Here is a 16,868-nt window from a genome sequence, read left to right as displayed (position 1 = left end):
TATTTAATGTTATTATTTAATAAATACATGTATATCGATTTATGTTGAATTATATATTATTTTTAAAAATAACCCTAACATTTTTCGAGATTTCCTGAACGTCATAATTAAATGATCCGCTCTCCCCTTGAAGTGTCAACTCGATCATCGCACGAATATTCGAATTCAAAGCAGATAAAGATGCGATGCGGACTCGGCATGCGGCACCGATCCCGACCTCGCCTAACTGGAGGTTAGTGACGTAACCCCTGTTGAAAGGTGAGAATAGAGGATGGGGGGGGGGGGGGGAATTTTTAGATGCGGGTGCACCGAACGCATGATAAGACACCGAGTTCAAAGTCACGATCCATCGTCTTGATTATAACGCATGAATCGCGAAAGTTGTTTCAATTTCAACTTTTCTGATTCAGAGATTATATAGGAGAGCTTTCGCTCTTCTCGAAGTCGGCCAAAAGTTTTACCCGAGTTTGGATAAAAAGAAAAAAGAAAAGAAAAAAAAAATTTTTTTTTTTTGATCGAAATCGATCTCAGAGAAAACACGAGTTAACTTCTCAAATATCAAAGAACGCATATCAGCCTGTTTTCTTCTTCTTTTTTTCTCTCCTTAATTACGGGAAAAAGAAAATTATTAATTACAAGAAAATTATTGTGTGCCGAGTTTTAATACAATATGACAGCTAAAATTTTTTTTTTTTTTTTTCCAAGTATGTTTTCAGTTTTACAAAATATATATCTATGAATACAGATGTACATTGTGGATTTGTACATATATCTCGCGCGATATACGCTTTATAAAATTTTAAAGGATATTATAACAAAAAATATACAAATAGTACTATATAAAATTCATAAGCGTGCCAAAAAATGCAAGTTTTATTATTTAATATAATTTTTTGGAAATATACTGCGCTCATGTAGAAAACCAAAACTGAAGAAGAATGTATTGTATGTATCATGTGTATATATATATTTATATTTAAAAAAAAAAAAAAAAAAAAACTTATATGTGACATTTAACACACGTGTTTTCATTGTAAGCAAAAAATTACAAATATAATAATCAATTCCTTGAACGTTACTTAGCTATATCCGCGAGAGTCAATTAACTTTAATTGTTAATATTTCATATATTTTGTTACAGTAAATTAATGAGATTTTTAGAAAAATATATTACATAATATAATCTATCGTCAATTTTAATATATCGAATAATTTTGATATTGGAGATAAATTTTGTAATTTAGAGATAAATAATTTGTATTAGAAAAAAAAAAATGCTTATCCAAATAAAATTTTATAGTTTTCGTGATTTTCGAGCATAGAGAAATGATTTTTATTCTAAATCAGAAAATGATGGAACCGATTCTTTCATAAAACTGACGATCAGTCAATGGATATGGTTAAAAGTCTCACGAGCTTAGAAACCGACGTTGGACGTTACATGAATGACGCGAAAAGACTGTCGAAAAGGAGCGAAAGCGAATCTCCTTTTTGGTATTATTGAGCAATTCCACTTAACAACATATTGTCCGAGTCAGTTACAGAGCACCTGCGTAAAAATCCTATTTCATAATCGATCGTAATTATAAGCAATTTTATATTGTATATAATCGTTAAAGATTCAGATCATTTCAAAATACTCTTCTCTACATATTTCTACAAAAATAAATATACAAAGTATAAAGCTAATCGTTGAAATAATTTTTTTTTCCTTTTCCCTACAATTTCTCCCCATTGTGTCCCGGTCCCAAAAATTCAACAAATTTGGATTAGAAAATCTTTGAAAATATTAATTTTCAAAAAAAAAATTAGAAATGAAAAATAGTACTGGCAATTGTAGAATGAATGTAAATAGCAAATAATAACATTAAATTCTTTTTTCCGCTCGCTAAAGACATGGGTTATTTAATTTTCAAAATCTTGATCTAAGAAGCTTCCAATTTGAAATCGATTTCTTTTCAATAGAAATATTTACGCGCGCGCGCGCGAGAGAGAGAGAGAGAGAGAGATTATTGTAAGTTTTCAATTTCTATCGTTAGATAAAGGATTAATCCTGAAAAGAAGAAAAATCGACGAGATCTTGCAATTTACGGTAATTCCCCCATTTCTTCGATGAAAGGGAAATTCCTCGAATTCTCTCGTGATTCTTTTCCAGAAGAATGACAACTAACGAGAGATATCAACTGGATCTGTCGGCAATTGATATATTGCTGCTTCGCATACAGATGGAGAGAAGATGTGGGCCACATAGGAAGGAACCGAATCGGTGAATCTGACTAAAGATTCGCTAAGATGAGGGTAAAGGTAAAGAGTAAAGCTCGGTCAACCGGGGGTTTGATACGAGTATCGACCGCGTCGCCGACCGCCAGAGAAGCTTTTGTACGTTTAAAGCGAGTGGAGAGAGAAAGAGTAACCGAAGAAGGAAAAGAGCATCGAGGAAGGGAAAGAAACAAAGAGCAAAATAACGAGTGAGAAAGAAAAAGAGAAAGCCCGTTTTACACAATACGAGATTTTTTGCGCTTATATATAATATAATATATAATATAAATATAGAATTATCGCACCTAATAAAATAGGGGAAAAAAAAATTCAGAAAATCAAAAACATAAAAAAATAAAGGCTAACGTGAGATATGAAGGCAACATCAAAATGCAATCGATAAAAAGTTTGTTTTACATGAAACTGTAAAACTTTCAAGTAAAAATTACTGATTTTATTATAATATATCTCATCTTAAAAATATCCCCAAATATTTCCCATCAAAATTTTACCGAAAACAAGAGCGGGCAAGAAATTATTATGTAACTTGTGTGCGACTTCTGGATCGCCTAAAACGGGCTTCCATTCTCTCTTTATCCTATCTATTGAACAAAAGATGACAAGGTAATATTCTTTTCTTTCTAAACCGACCGGTTTTTACCCTAAAAAGGGGGATTAAGGGGGAAAGAGAAAAGGAATGGTAAAGGGACGAATAAAATCATGTCGGCAACAATGTCAAACTCTCGTGTGTCACGTTTGCTTCCGTTGTTATGTGCAGCAAACGGGATTAGGGGATTATAATCGTGCCATTGGAAAAATGACCTCTCTAAAACAATCCCTGTATATTAAACGGAGAGCCGCGGGATCGACTTACATAGGGGAGGGAGTGATAATGTTTATTACGGAAATACGCGGTGACGTCCCTGATACAAGACAATGAGTTTCGGCGGACGGCGAAACGCGCTTATTCTATTGTTCTCAGCTATTTTTGAATCGCCGATATCGATTTTGACCACTTGTCAATGGAAAAGAATTTTTCCCAAAATGTCAACTTTTTTTCATTACTCGATTCCTCTCTATTTTTAATAGTAGATATAAATGTTATAATAATACATATTTTTCTAATTTTGGCACAATTTGTATATTTATTTCTGCATCTTTTTCTCTAAAAAAAAAAGGGGGGGAGGGGGGGGGGCGAAGTACAATATGGACGGACAGATTGGAATTTTCGGCCCAATCTATTTCTCCAATATCCAATCGCGAAAACTTTTTCCGAAAGTCGACCGTTGATGCTAATCAGCTGTTGCCTTTTTATAACGTGACATTTTTTATAAACTGGTACGAAAAAAAGAAAAAAAGAGAGAGAGAGAAAGAAAATCGAAAGAGAACGCGATATACAAAACTATCGTTTACGTAAAAATTAGAAAGAATCGACTGTTATTTTTGAGTAGACTCACCCCACCCCCCCTTGATATTGATTTTTAAGGGGTACGACTTTCGCGAACGAATGCGAACGCGAAAGAACAATAAGCCAGATAACCGTGCGTGCCAGAGTATTCGAGGTCCTCTTTCTCCTTCTCTCTCTCTCTCTCTCTCTCATCCAGCCAGACACCAGACGGACTCGCGCCGTTTCATCCCACCACGGTTCGCTTCCATCCTCCTCCCGACCCCCCCCCCGCCGCCCCTCCCAATCATCCCCCTTCGGATTTTCATCGCCCTCCCACGTTCTCCGCGACGGTGCGCGGTGTGGACGTCGTTGAATTGCCACGGGGCCACCGACCCCCCCTTTCCCCGGGGCCCGTGGCCACGGGTCACGGGTCACGGCCACTGTCCTCCAGTTTACTGGCCGGGGGAAGAGAAAAAGGGGGGTAGGGGGGAGGGGTGGGAGGAGAGAGGAGGAATCAGTCGGCACGATTGCGAGAGAGGACAAGTCCCGCGCTTCTATGGGTCAATATGCACGCACGGTATCGTAATACATACGCATCCCGTCCATAAGGACTATGCCATATCGATACACGCTCTCGCTCGTTATCATCGAGAGTGACAGTTGTAACAATTGTCACATCGTCGAATAAAAAAAAAAATTAAAAAAAACCCCCCTGACGACACGAAGAAAATACGAAAAATTAATGCTATGGATGAATGATTTTTCCCATCTGTCAAGTCAAATCAGCTTTTTGTCGCGTAATAAAATGAAATTTTAATAATGTTATATTGCCTAGAATAATAAACATTATATATATATATATATATATATTAATAAAAAAAGACAAGAAAATGAAATTTTAATAATGTTATATCGCCTAGAATAATAAACATTATGTAGGTAATAAAAAAAAGATGGGATATATTTAAAAAATTAATTCTCTCTGACTTAAAAAGTTTTTAATTTAAACAAAATAATTGCGAGAGATTTTTCTACTTTTTACTAATTAAATTGATGGTTCTTATTATTTTTCTCAAATATGAATATCTCTATATATATTTATATTAGTAGCCTACATTTTTATATATCACGTTTTTTTTCCCATTTTAAAAGCTGCACGTTTTTAAAATAATCCTTCCTTTAAAATCTTTGGAAACACATCTAAACATTAATAATTTGAAAGAATATTGACGTCATTAGATAACACATTAGTTAAATTCTAATAATGACAGCTCACAATTAATAGAAATAATAAATAGAAGTTCAAACGTACGTCATATATTAAAGCTGTATAAAAATAATATATATATATATATATATATAATTGAGTTTATATCCTGAAAATAAATGTCCATGGTAAAAATAATTTCTAACGCGCATAAATTGATCGCTCTTGTATAATTATGCCGGACGTGGCGTGGAATTTTCGCGCTGATAAGAAACACCGAATACACATTCTACGTGCATCGGTCAGCAGAGAGAGCCCCATGTGCATTGAATTCGCGCCGATAATGAGCGCCCGACTCCCCCCCCCCCCTCCTCCTCCTCCTCTGTCTCTCTCCTCACCGCTGAACTTCGAGACTCGAGGCTCGACACAACCGACTATCGATTACCGATACTGTTACGCATAAAGTTCAGTGACATGCGTCTACCGCGATAGATGAACCTTTTCGCGCAATATCATATGAGAACGTACCGCGTGTGTATCGCAGATTTTCTCGTAAATTTGAAATCAGGGTGATTGATTTTCAATGCTAAATACGCATTCAAAAACTGGAATGAGTGTATGCGAGATAAAATAAAAGAAATCTTGCTTACGCATTTGCATTCATGAAGCTCAATCTGTTTAATATAAAAAGTTGTAAAACTATCATTAGCGCTACCATGTGCATAATTGCTGTAAAACTTTTGCTACTCTTGCATAACTTATTCCTTAAACGAAATCAAAATTTGAAGCACAAAATAAATAAATTAATTAATATAATTAATATTTAAATATTTAATTAATTAATGTAATATAATTCGAAATAAATATATGATAGAGTAATATTTTCATTAGTATATTTCACGTTACTTTATTTGTAATTATTCGTCGGAGATGTACGCGACAAACTTGACGATTCAATTCATTCCTTCCAGATAAAACGAGGAAGTAACGATTATCGAGCAACGTAATTAAAGAGTAATATCTTGTGTAACATTTATCAGACGTAAAGTTTCCTCTCGCGCGCAACGCAACAGCTGACTACGTAACTGTCAGTAACCGTTTGACGTCGTAACAATCAACTGCGTCAGAATGAAAGTTCGCTACTCGGTAGTAAACAAGTATTTGTACATATACGTACGCACACGTGCGCGCGCGCATAAATTTTTCTAATAACACGAAATTTAGTTGTTCAATCTATTGGGTGTCCATTCAAATTTTGTTCAAAAGAAATTCCTCGATCTTCCAGGTATTATTGTTCAAAAATTTCAGGTAAAGAGAATATTCATAAAGAATTTCTGGTGCGATTTTCTAAAAGAAATTTTTTTATTGCACGCTTTTCTAATGCCTTTCATTCGTACAATGGAAAAACACAAAGCTATTTCAATTTCAAATGCCAGATTTACAAATTTATTGAAGGGGGGAGGGGACTAAATAGCTTTCGTTAAGATGAAAATTTTTTAACTTGCACAACATTTTTATTCTTTATCACTAAAAATTAAAATAAAGAATATGAACTGCATATTCGATATATATATATATAATTCACAATTTGATTTATTGACGGATTGCCTACTGCTTACAATAGGATTGCAGAAACAAAATTATCAAAGGAAGAATAAAATAAATAAATAAATAAATAAATAAAAAACTCCTCAAGTTCCAATAGAATTCCACGAGAATTCCCTGATTTTTCCAAATACAAAAAAATTCCAGGTTTTTCATGTCTTTTCCCAGTAGACACTCTAAATAAGAATCATATTTAATTCAATACTATTGATATCAGCTGCAATATGCAAGAGGTATACTATATTGTTATATTCCGTTAAAAGATGAATTTTTGTGTGACCTAAACTAATATAGACTATAACTCTTTGAAAAAGAAGAACAATATAGGAAGAAAGAATTCGTCATGTTTGTCGTCTGAGAAAAATTAGTTTATATATATATATATATCTTGTGAAATCTAAAAGTAAATGCATAAAACACTTAAGTATGTCTTTCTTCTGATTCATCGAATAAATATGATTCATCGAATAAATATTATCAATACGGACAGCGTCGAAATTACGATAAATAACATAGATTGAAAGTAACTAGGGCAACGAATGAAAATCAGACCCTAACAAGCAACCTGAAAGGATGAAGTGAATCACGACCCGAATCGATATCGTCGAAAAATTGTTATCTCCACGCGAGAGCAATGCAGCAATACTTAAGCTTGCGCATGGACGTGTATGTATTTCACTTATTGTTACACGTGCATATGTATGTATATATATCTGTAAACATGCTCGCGCGCGCGCATATTAAATCTCGAAACATTTATAAATCACTTAGAAATGTCTCTGAATTTTTTAAACATCTTTCGTGATTTATTCTTCGAAAAATATACAATATAAAGATAACTTTACCGGCTAAATTTAGCCTGTATTAAAAATAGAGGAAAATTTTTTTTTTCTTTTTTCTGTACAATTTTGAAAGATACATTTTATACATGTTTTAGAAATTTTACGCTTTTACTTTTACGACTTTCCTTCCTATTGAGACACGATACATTCTTCGTTTAAGAATCAACGTATTTAAGCAGTTTAGCTACAATAGTCCTTCTTACACAAAGAATGTCGTGTATATATATGCAAAATTTTATTTGGAAGTAATACAGATGTTACGATGGAAGAAATATATTGTGTTTTCCCCGAAAAACGTAGAGCTACGAAAATTACAAACACACGCGCTCGGCTTTCTAACGATCTTCGTCGTTACAAAGTAACACTATCAGATGATAAATTACAAGGTTAAAGAAATGGATGAGAACATGGATAATTAAGTAATACTTGGAAATAACACTGACTACGTATAATCTTGAATTTTTCTTCTCGTCACTTTTGAGATTCAACTTTTCAGATTCTAGATAAAATAAAGAAGCAAACAAGTCAATTCAAGGTATAAGTATTTCTACATCCCACAAAAAGATTAATAGAAATTAATAAAATATATTTTTCGTTTCTATCGAGGAGTCTTGCCTTATTTTTACAAGTATTTATATTTCTCTGATTAATTATTTAATTAAAAAAAAAAAGATTAATGCTAATTATTATTTAAAAAATAATTTGATAAATCAAATTAATTAAGTTGAAATAAAAAAAATTTCGAATTTTCGAAAGAACGAAAACAAATCTAGCGCTGCAATAATAAACCACGTGTAATGTCGAGGAAATAAAAAGCATTAAATCAATTTGTTTCCATAAATAAAAGAAAAAGCATTTGTCTCCTTTTTTTTCAATTAAATTAAATTAAAACGCGACGGTAATACCAATTATGCAGTTTTATACATTTCTCTGATTATAATGTTATACGCAAAATATTATTATAGATGTGATGATTCTTTTTATTAAGAAAAAAATTCCAAAAAAGTAAAATTATTATACAATCCATTTTCTAAATATTTTTATAATATTATAAGAGTATAAACATATCAAAATATCAAGGTATATTCGTCAAATTTTTGTTGAATATATATATTAATATGTACAATTAAATTTGTCTACTTTGAACTTTTGAAAAATATTCCATCTATTATATTGTACAAAGTTTATCTTGTACTTTCTCTTTACTGGATGTGATTCATTATCGTCACACTGTAAGTTCCTTTATTATTCTACAGAAAGTTCGAGAAAATCTCAGATGTTGACTTTCGTTATCATTTTCTTGAAGAAATTTGATTAAAAGTCTCAAATATACTTGACTTCCATTATTTATCCAAAAAAAATTTGGAAAATCAAATATTGACTTTCGTTATCATTTTTTTTTTTTTTTTTCATCCTGAAGTATGATAAAGAAAATCAACATAGCGCAATAATAATGAACCAGGTTTAACATTGGAAAGAAAGCACAAGATAAATCTTAAATGATACAATTGGCAGAATTAAGGTGGAATAATAATAATAATAATAATAATAATAATAATAATAATAATAAAACGATTGCGATTTTAATCTACGATTATTTTTTTCATATCTTTCTCAATCCAATAATTACATTGACTGTATTTTAAATGCAAAAAGAATATAAAAGTATAATGAAAAACACGTGATCCGGTATATCTTATATTTTGTTAATCTGTCAAAATTTGTAATATTTTGCTGAACGATCAGAAAAATAGATTTTTCACGTTGATCAGACAATTAATCACTATAATGTATAAATATATATAATATACGTATTCAATAATGCAATGTTTAGGTTTCACTCCACGTGTCGGGCTCGAAATTAGATAAGCGTACAGATGAAATCAGTTGTTGAAATCAGGAGAAATAACGAGCGAGAAAAATTTAAGGGGGAAAAAAAAAATACGCAGAAGATACGGACGAAAGAAACTAATCCATAGACACGCGCGAAAAGAATCTCTTTCGTCGCACGTTACGTTTTGCTGGCCGCGTGAAGAACCTAACCTATACGTTAGCAGCGCTATGAGAAGGACGGACGCGCATGGCGACGAAAGGAGAGACGCGAAGGCTAAGCTAGGCTAGGGAAGAGGCGACACGACGCGGCCCGGAAGGTCGGCGAGGCGGGCGCGGTTTCGAAGCGAATCGAATAATCATCATCGCACCCAAGCATCGCCGATCAGTCGACGGGGACGAACAAACAAACAAGCAAGCAAACAAAGAGGATAATAAATAATAATACCATGTCTCCCACGGCACCCGTCAGATCCTTCATGTCGAGCGTCGAGTAGAGAAACAAATCCCCCGGCGGTTTCATCCAGTCGCCTGTGCTCGCGGCGCCCGCTCCCTGACCGTAACCGATTCCGAAACTCTCCACTGTCGTCTCCAAGGTCGCGGCGGCGACGACGTCGTCGGCGCGGTGCGTCACCTCCGAGAGATTCACCGTTAACCCCGTCGTAGTACACTGACGACAGCGCGTAGTAGGAAAAAGTCGAAAACAATGAAAACACGCGCCGGTACTCTTTCCACCACCTTCTCTTCCTCCTCAACGCTACACGCGCACTACTGTTGCAACCGGCGGCGACGGATCGGCGGCCGGCAATCGATGGGGAAACGACGTCGGCGGCGATGTCGGCAACCCCCGTCGCGGCGCGCTCGACACTGAAGGCGGCGGCGGCGGCGGCGGCGGTAATCGACGACGACACCACACGGACGAATGGAATCGTACGGATGAAAGGATCTCGGCGGTAGCGTTACTACTCCACCACCCCCCCTCCCGCCCCGAGCGTCGTCTTCGTCGTTTGACGTTTCCCCGTCTCCTGATGAACGCGCAGCGGCGTCGACGATGACAGATCGACGGTGTGATCTCACGCCTCTTGTCTCTCTCTCTCTTCTTTCCTCTCCCTCGTCGTACAACGAAGGGAAGAGCCGCGCGCGAGTAACGTCGTGCCGGTGAAACAATGCCAAACGCGCGTGCGGAGAGAGTACAGTATCACCACTACACACTTCACGCGAGTGAAGAGAAAGAGAGAGAGAGAGAGAGAGAGACAGCGAAAGAAGGAGACGGAAGGTAGAAGGCGAAAAAACGTCGTCGAACGACACTTCCGATATCTTCCTCCTTCTCCTCCTCGACACTACCTTTATTACTCTTACGCTTCTCTCTGCTTGCTCATACACCTCTTTCTCCCCTTCATTCCTTTCTCGGCGCACACTTCGCACACTGCACTCGCGACGTCGATTATTTACAGAGGGAGCGACTCGATTCGATTGTTCTCGCGGCAAAGGGACAGCTCGTCCGAAACATACCGGCGCGGAAACAATAACCTCGTTGCCCGTAACCCGGGAGAGCTCGTAATAAGAGAGGCGTCTCTGTGTTCCGTCGTTCCTGTGTCTCTCTCTCTCTCGTCTCGTTGCCGCGCGCTCGAATTTTCGTCAACCGGGATCTGCGCTTCGTCGGACGGAGACTGCGCTCCAAACCGAAACAAAGAACGACGCTCCCGAGCGGGGCGCCCCTGGCGGTCGTCTCGTCAACCCGCCTCGTACTACGTTTTCCCTAACGTACAAGTGTGTGCGTGCGCGCGAACCTACCTAACGTTTTTTTTTTTCTTCATCGCGTCGCAAAACAAATATGTAGAATATGTAGAAAATATTGAAGAAAAGCCTTTAGCAGTTAAATATAAAAACATGTGTGTAATGTATAGTGTATCTTACATAATATAAACACAAACGTATATATAAACATATAAATTTTAAATTAAATCCGAAACGAGATAAGTTTTATTATAAATATATATATATATATATAAACCAATTATATGTAAAAAATTACATTATATTATAAATGAAAAATAAAAATTTAAAATAATCATAAAATGAAATATGGAATATTGATTTTTCATACTTTCATAGGACTAAATTTTTAATATATTTTGTAATTGTATTCGAAAAAGATAGCAAGTAAAAAGAAATAAAAAAATTACACATTTTCTTTTTGTACTTTTAATATTTTAAATGGATTAAGAAATATGAATCAAATATTTATAGAAGAATATAATTAAGACAAAAATGATTATGTCCTTAAAATTTTAATATTCTTCTTTTCTTCTAAATAGTCTATTAAAAATTGATTGATAATATTTAATCAAACAAAATCACATTATATAAATATTTACACACACACATTTTCTATATTTAAAAAGAAAAGGCTATTCTCATTTATCAAATACCACAGAAAAGATAAATCATTGATGGACATTAGCTTTAAAATACTTAGATACAATAGGAATAGACTTATTGTTAGTCATACTATATATGATATTACTATATAATATTACTATATAATAACATAATTAAATAATGTATAATAATAATTCTTATAATATATTAATATTTATATTAATTTTTATTATATACAAATACACACATGTAAATTTTCTAAGCAACTTTTGCTGAAAATTGACAAGTTAAACAAATTTATTAGCGTTATTGAAAAAAAAAAAAAAAAAAAAAAATGGTTACAATCCAAATAATATAAGTAATGTTTTATTAATCAATTCTCTATCAATATAATTGTTATAAAATATTAATTACTACATTAATATCTCAATTTTAAATATCAATGTCCATCAGAGGTTGATCTTAAAATGTTTTAAATTGCATCATCAGAATGTACAATGGCAATATATAATAAAACCTTCTATCTCCCACCCTAAATTGCATCGATATATGTCTTTTCACGCATCTATACATTGATGACGCTACTCACGGTTTTATATTTTATACACGAAGCAAATAATACTGACGCGCCGAATAAAATATGAAATACCCGGTATATAACGGCGGGGGGGATATTGAGGACGAATATAGGCCAAGTCAGTAGTTTTGCTTTTCTCGCATTATCGGACAGAAAAGAGAAGAGTGTATATTTAGATTAGGTACCAGAGTTCTCTATTATTTAATGAGATCTAGTACTATTGTTGTGCATCAAATAAGATAATTATGTTGATCAATTGACTCTCTAAAATGTCATAGAATCAATCAAAATAATTAGGATATCGAAGTAAATATAACGATATAATATTTTCTATATAATAATGATTTATTTTTTAATGATTTTATTTAATAATCATTAAAACGCCGTTATCATTTTTTATAAGCTAGTTTTTCTGTTATTGGAAAATGCTGCAATATCATAATTAATTGATATTTATAAATCATTTTGATTGATCTAAACATATTTATGTCACTATCAAACCAAATACGATGGATATTAAACAAAGTAGCTTTGTTATAACGTAATCTCATCATTTCATAAATGTGCTGTATATAAATATTTACATTAAAGTAAATTACAATAACAAGCGTTTTTGAAAGAAAACGATTATTTTAATTAAAAAATATATCTGTAATTAATGTCAATTCATTTTTTTTTTCACGGAGTTAAAGTTAATTTTTCACAATAAACTTAATAATACTTTTGCATCTTTTCAATTTCCAATATTGAATGTAAAACATTAAAATAAATCTTTGATTAAAATTCTATTAATCCTGTTGATATAACAAAGAGAAATTATTGAAAGAGAATTTTGATTATAATAAATAAAACTATATAATACTATATTCGTATACATATATAAAGATTACTTAATATTGAAATTTATTAATCAGACAAACAATAATAATAAAATGCTTTGTGCATATAATATCCATCATTTATGCCTCATAAAGTGCAGTAAAATAAATATCCATGAGGAATATCTGCCTACTCTCCTCTCATATATTTTCATTTTTATTAAAAAATTTTGGGATATGTGCAATGAAAGTTATTAAAAATGACAAGTAAAAATGCATTTGTAGTCTGCTAAACAGTCAAGTTTTACTTTAACATAGTTTAAGCAAAAGTTCAGACAGATCCATGGTATAAAATATATTATCAATCGCGAAGACTTGTTGAACTCTAGTCATAAGCTTCATTTAAAACATAAAATAATATGTGTAAAAGGTAAAATTTGCATATGTAAATTAAAAGATGCTATAACAACTGCATACTAATTATACGATCATGATAAATGAATTTTTAATTCCAGATTCTTAGTTGTATATTCGTAAATTCTATTATTGGGTTGAACGGAAAGTTCGTGCCGTTTTTTCGGTCTTCATCAGAAACTTTCTGATGAATATTAAAAAAAGAAGCTTTCTTAATATTCGTGTAACATTGCACTCTGCGTTGTATATTAAATATAAGTTATCTCTCAGAGAATGGAAAGTTAGCTACAGCATTGTTTTTTTATTAAGCAAAATGCATTTTCGTGTCCTGTACTCGAAAACCAATAGCATTCGATGCAACTTGTATCATATGTGAAAAGACTTACCTGTCCATTTCTGAATTGTTGCTGTTGCTGCTGTTGGTGATGAAAGAGTGCGACCTGTTGTTGAGTCATCTGATTGTTCAAATAAACCAAATGTTCTGCACCAGGTGCTCCACTCTATAAAATAAACATAAAACATTTGTATAGATAACAGAAGATTATCTATTGCTGGATAAAGTATAATTGATATATTAATAATTATCGCTTACTTTTAATTGCATAGGATGTATCTCATATGGTACATTACTTAGATGTACATTATTCATAGTCAATCCAAGTTGCTGAGATTGACTCTGCTGAGGTACACCAAGCTTAGTCATAGAATATTTCCACTTCTCTTGATTCTGAAACAAATTATTTCAACTAAATAATTCGCTGATCATTACAAATATGATATTACTAATATTGCTAACAATATTATTACTAATATTATAACAATATTATTATTAATATTATAACAATAATATTACTAACAATATTTTTATTTGTTCTCTAGAAAAAAAAATGCAGCGGATAAATATTACATATATGAATTTGATAAACGTAATACATGCATAAATCATAATTATTATTAAATGATAAACTGTTAATCAAACTGAATGCATATTTTATCATACATACATTATCGACAATAACATCATCCGCTAAAGCCCACGCTCTTGGAGCTTGTTTTGCTTGGAAAGTCGAAGATTGGGTACTAAATTCTGGTTCTGTAGGTCGTTGAAATACATAACCAACCATGGCATCGTCTTGAGTTCTATTCACCCCCATCTGATGTGTCTGACCAGGTTGAATTCGCATATTATCCCCACCAGCCATAACTTGTCCGCACTGTTCCGTATCCTAATAACAAGCCATATATATATATAAAAATGATAGCTAGTATTATCATGGTATGCTTATATATAATTACACAATCACAATTCCTTCATACAGTTGTAACCGAAATAATTTAATATTTGACATTGTGATAATTGTTTCAGCAAAAGTTGATTATGTACATGATTTTACATCTATTTTTCTAGTTTCTAATATTAAGTATCACATATTTTGAAATATTTAAATTGTTTTAAATTATAAGTCAAAGTTTAAAATTTAAAATTCAAATTATATCCAAAGACCATTAAGATTATCACTACGTTTATCCTTTGTCGAGACTTCACAAAATCCTTTACTTTTCAGTCGCTTACAATTTAAAAGTTATTAACAATTGAACACGTACCGTAACACAAACATCATTTCTTCATAATCCTACATTATATACCTAGATTCACTTCATCAAGCTCTCTCTCTCTCTCTCTCTCTCTCTGAACATACAATGACCGAGTCAGCATCTCTATCGACACCTTAACCCAATCAAGCTGACATTTGCAAACGCTCATATTCTCACTACCGTATTACGGCTGTTCGTCGAGGTTATGGCGGCCGATCTCGTGCGCCGCAATTAATCGTAGTCACGCTCGATTCGCAGCCCCAGCATCTGCATCGCTCAATAAGTAGCAATGGCAAAGGGGTGAAAAAAAAAAGAAAGAAAGAAAGAAAGAAAGAAAAAAAAGAGGAAAAGAATTAGGAATAGGTGGACGCGCGTACCGTGGGTATGTGGCCGTTGGCGGAGGTGTGATGCAGCTGCATGGAGGATGCCGGTTCGCCTCCGGCGCCTCCGCTGCTCGCGCCGAGCCACTTCATGTCCTCGTGATGTCAGGTCGCGCCGCTGGTCCGGCCGAGCGTGCTGAGGAGGTGGGGGATGATGGGCACCCTCGAGCCTCGTGAAGGTTAACCCTCGTACGGTGTGGTGCCGGCGGCGCGTCTCTGACAGAGATGCCGATGATGATGCCGCTCGTTACGGCCGTTGCGCAAACATGTTTCGTTTACACTCGTTGTTGCTTAACGGCGGCACATCTTCGGGTTTCCCGACGACGACGACGTCGACCAGGACGACGATGACGATAACGGCAGCGACGACGGTGACGGTGCGGCTTTCGTCGCTGTCTGTGACGGTGCTGGTGGCGACGACGACGATGATGGTGGTAGCAATGACGGCAAGCGGCGCGCAGATATCAGTCTCGAGAAGACCGCAGAGTATATCGTGCTGCGAGCGAAAAGCAGATAATTACAGCAATGGCAGCTGTGTGCAGCTCCGGCGCGCTGCTGCCGGATTTTTGACAACACTGTGTACGCTCGGACACGAAGATAGATAGATAGATAGAAAGAGAGAGAGAGAAAGAGGGAGAGGGAGAGAGAAAACACAAAGGAAACCGTCGTGAACGGTATTAGGCGCGCACGATGATCGCGAGTATCACTTGCTCTCGAGGTCGGATTCTGGCTAAAACGACGGCACCGAGCACGGACCCGACGTACGTACGAACTAACCGACGACACAACACCACGGCGGATACGCTCGAGAAAAGACGGAGGAAGGAAAGAAAAGATGAAACAAGCGAGAAACGACAACTGCGTGCACGTCGGCGGCGAGAAAGGAGAGGGAGCGGGAGAACGGGAAGGATCGCGAACGAGAGAGAGAGTGAGAGAGAAAGAAAAAGGGAAAGATAGATGGAACAAGTGAGGGCGCGCATGCGAGAGAGAGAGAGAGAGAGAGAGAGAGAGAGAGAGAGAGAGGAAAAGATGGTGAAAGAAGGGAGGGAGACATGAAAAATCCACGAAATTCGTGGAAACTTGCATTTCCGTCATCCCCGATATTTGCTAAGCGAGTTTGAGAACTTGAAGGAAATTTACCTCGTCCTCGAACGAACGGCGTGCGAACGGCTTCTCGACGACTGTCTCCGACGTTCCGCAATCAACCGTCTTTCCGCCTGCGCTACCCTCTTTTTTTCTCTCCGTCTCCTCTCTCTCTCTCTCTCTCTCTCTCGCTCTCTCGGTCTTCCTGCCTTCTCACGCACTCTCACGTATGTTCCTCGTCCTCGCGGCTCTCCCGCCTTCTTCTTCTTCTTCTTCAGTCGATCATTTCGTTAAAACTAAGGCTTAAAATACACTATTCACAGGTATGTACAGCCACGCGAGAGCCATAGGCACACGACGCGCGTCCACCGGCGTGTACGCGTGTTTCGCGCGCAAGGATGCTGCGTGCGCGATTTTAGGTAGTGGGAGGCGGGAGGAGGGGGAGGGAACGGCGCGGACGGTTAATGGTTTCATATGTCGTATACCTT

General features: G+C 35.4%; 1 protein-coding gene across 4 annotated transcripts in view; it reads right to left on the bottom strand.

Annotated features, from left to right (window-relative positions):
- Nucleotides 1-16,811, bottom strand: part of Pum (pumilio) — an 85,521-nt gene extending 68,710 nt beyond the window's left edge. The window contains exons 1-5 of one of the 4 annotated variants that reach the window (XM_070295807.1): nt 16,438-16,811; nt 15,295-15,793; nt 14,326-14,547; nt 13,914-14,048; nt 13,708-13,821 (exon numbers count right to left, since the gene is read on the bottom strand). In XM_070295807.1, coding sequence (XP_070151908.1) covers nt 13,708-13,821; nt 13,914-14,048; nt 14,326-14,547; nt 15,295-15,390 — 567 coding nt within the window. In that variant the 5' untranslated portion in view covers nt 15,391-15,793; nt 16,438-16,811. Of the gene's footprint in view, nt 1-9,578; nt 10,935-13,707; nt 13,822-13,913; nt 14,049-14,325; nt 14,548-14,926; nt 15,119-15,294; nt 15,794-16,437 lie in introns of those variants that run through there. The other 3 variants (XM_070295808.1, XM_070295810.1, XM_070295811.1) reach the window with 3 other exon arrangements.
- Between the last annotated feature and the right edge of the window lie 57 nt (nt 16,812-16,868).

This window comes from Polyergus mexicanus, unplaced genomic scaffold (genome assembly GCF_030449975.1).
Source record: "Polyergus mexicanus isolate NDT 795.1 unplaced genomic scaffold, iyPolMexi1.0 SCAF_5, whole genome shotgun sequence".
Lineage (NCBI taxonomy): Eukaryota > Metazoa > Arthropoda > Insecta > Hymenoptera > Formicidae > Polyergus > Polyergus mexicanus.
This window is presented reverse-complemented; position numbering and strand designations above follow the sequence as displayed.